Source organism: Ailuropoda melanoleuca, chromosome X, assembly GCF_002007445.2.
Source record: "Ailuropoda melanoleuca isolate Jingjing chromosome X, ASM200744v2, whole genome shotgun sequence".
NCBI classification, from domain to species: Eukaryota; Metazoa; Chordata; class Mammalia; order Carnivora; family Ursidae; genus Ailuropoda; species Ailuropoda melanoleuca.
In genome coordinates this window covers 36,706,177-36,707,828 of record NC_048238.1, presented here as the reverse complement: position 1 = coordinate 36,707,828, position 1,652 = coordinate 36,706,177, and the positions used below count along the sequence as shown (strand labels likewise).

Here is a 1,652-nt window from a genome sequence, read left to right as displayed (position 1 = left end):
AAGTGACTGGATATAGGGGCCATTAACCAAGAGGCAGAGCGTGAAAAGACCAGGGGTTTTGTGTGTGTGTAAGTAGGTAGGGGAGAGGGAGGTGTACATGGCGACAGAAGGTAGGAGCAGAAGGTAATCACCCTGTAGCACCTACGCCTCCAATCTTTCCAACCAAAGTAGTGACTCAGATTTTTGACCGGGACCTACAGTAAGACATACATTTTACATAGCCTCTGGTACGCAGACAGGCTATATAGAAATTCACAAAACAGCGTTTCCCTGTTTCGTGTGTAACGCAGGGATATTTGCCATATTACTCCTTAAAACAAAAACAGCCAGCATGGGCCGGGAGGCAGTGACGGCGGCCATGACGGTGGCCATGACGGCAGCAGCCGCCTCTGTGGCGTTGTCTGCAGTGTCCTTTTGTGACGTTGGACCCTGGTGAAGCTCTTAAGGCCGTTGCGACCAGGGCCCAGAACAGACCGAGCTGCCGCTTCAGCCTGGAGGGCGGGCAGGCGGCTGCGACGGGCAGGCGGCTGCGGCGGCCCAACCCTCCCGGGGGCGGCCCTCGGCTCCCCAGGCAGTCATGGCGGCCTACACCGCCTCACACCGCCCCATCAAGGGGATATTGAAGAACAAGAGTTCCACCGCTTCCTTGGCGGCTAGCTCTGCCCAGCAGTCGGGAGGAACAATCCAAGAGGTCCAGAGAAAGAAGTCCCAGAGATGGGACGAATCCAACATCCTGGCAACACGCCGTCTAGCCTACAGAGACTACGACTTAATGAAGATGAACGAGCCCAGCAGCCCCTATTTCAGCCCTCAAGACGATGGAGAAGATCCCGTAAATGATTTTGAAGCAAAGGAAGCCATGACCCCGGACATCTTAGCCAAGAAATTCGCCGCCAGTAGTACCGCGGAGTTGAACTGCCAGTTGGGAGAGCCGGAGAGTGACGGGGTACACAGCAGCAAGATCCTTCTCGACAAGCAAGAAAAGCAGCGGCAGTTCGAAATGAAAAGGAAGCTACATTACACCGAAGGCCTGAACCTCAAGCTGGCAAGACAACTGATCTCCGAAGACCTTCAGAAACAGAAAGACAAGGATGACAACGAAGAAACTTTACATGGTGACAACAAGGAAGACAACACTGCTGCAGAATAATCGGATGAAGGCCCTACAAGTGACGAACTGCAAACCCAGTCATTCGGCGCATAGACAACACCTGCTCAGCCCTGCCATCGCTTGCCACATACGAACTGCTACGAACTGCTACGAACTGCTAGTCCAACACGCTGCTGCTTGCTCTGTCGAGAGGAGGCTTCCAGTACTGAAAATACCTTTCAGTTAAACTGTACCTCCATAATTCAATGGTGAACTTAGAAAATAATACACTAACGGCAAAACGGTTGCTTGATATTTCTGTGCGTGGTTCTTTGCGGCAAATACTGATAGCAATTTAAAATCGTGTGGCTTTTAAACTATTGGTTACTGTATATATTATATAGCTTTTTAGATGTTAAAGGGGACTCATTTTTATTCACTTGTAGATGTGCCGGCTTGGTTGGTTGGTTGGGTTTTTTGTTTTTTGTTTTTTTTTCCACCGACTGGCTTTAGGGTGATTTGCCTGTTTAACTGGGGAGGGGGAGGTATTTTAAGAGTGATT

At 50.4% G+C, this 1,652-nt stretch overlaps 1 protein-coding gene across 1 annotated transcript; it reads left to right on the top strand.

Annotated features, from left to right (window-relative positions):
- Nucleotides 1–428: 428 nt before the first annotated feature.
- PPP1R2C (PPP1R2C family member C) lies at nt 429–1,395 on the top strand. Its single transcript, XM_011229491.3, has one exon. It carries the CDS (start codon nt 578–580, stop codon nt 1,148–1,150), a length of 573 nt encoding a protein of 190 aa, XP_011227793.2. The 5' UTR covers nt 429–577; the 3' UTR covers nt 1,151–1,395.
- The last annotated feature ends 257 nt before the right edge of the window (nt 1,396–1,652 follow it).

What these genes read in the sequence shown, in the direction of transcription:
- PPP1R2C (XM_011229491.3), top strand. Translation starts at nt 578, where the DNA reads ATGGCGGCCTACACCGCCTCACACCGCCCCATCAAGGGGATATTGAAG.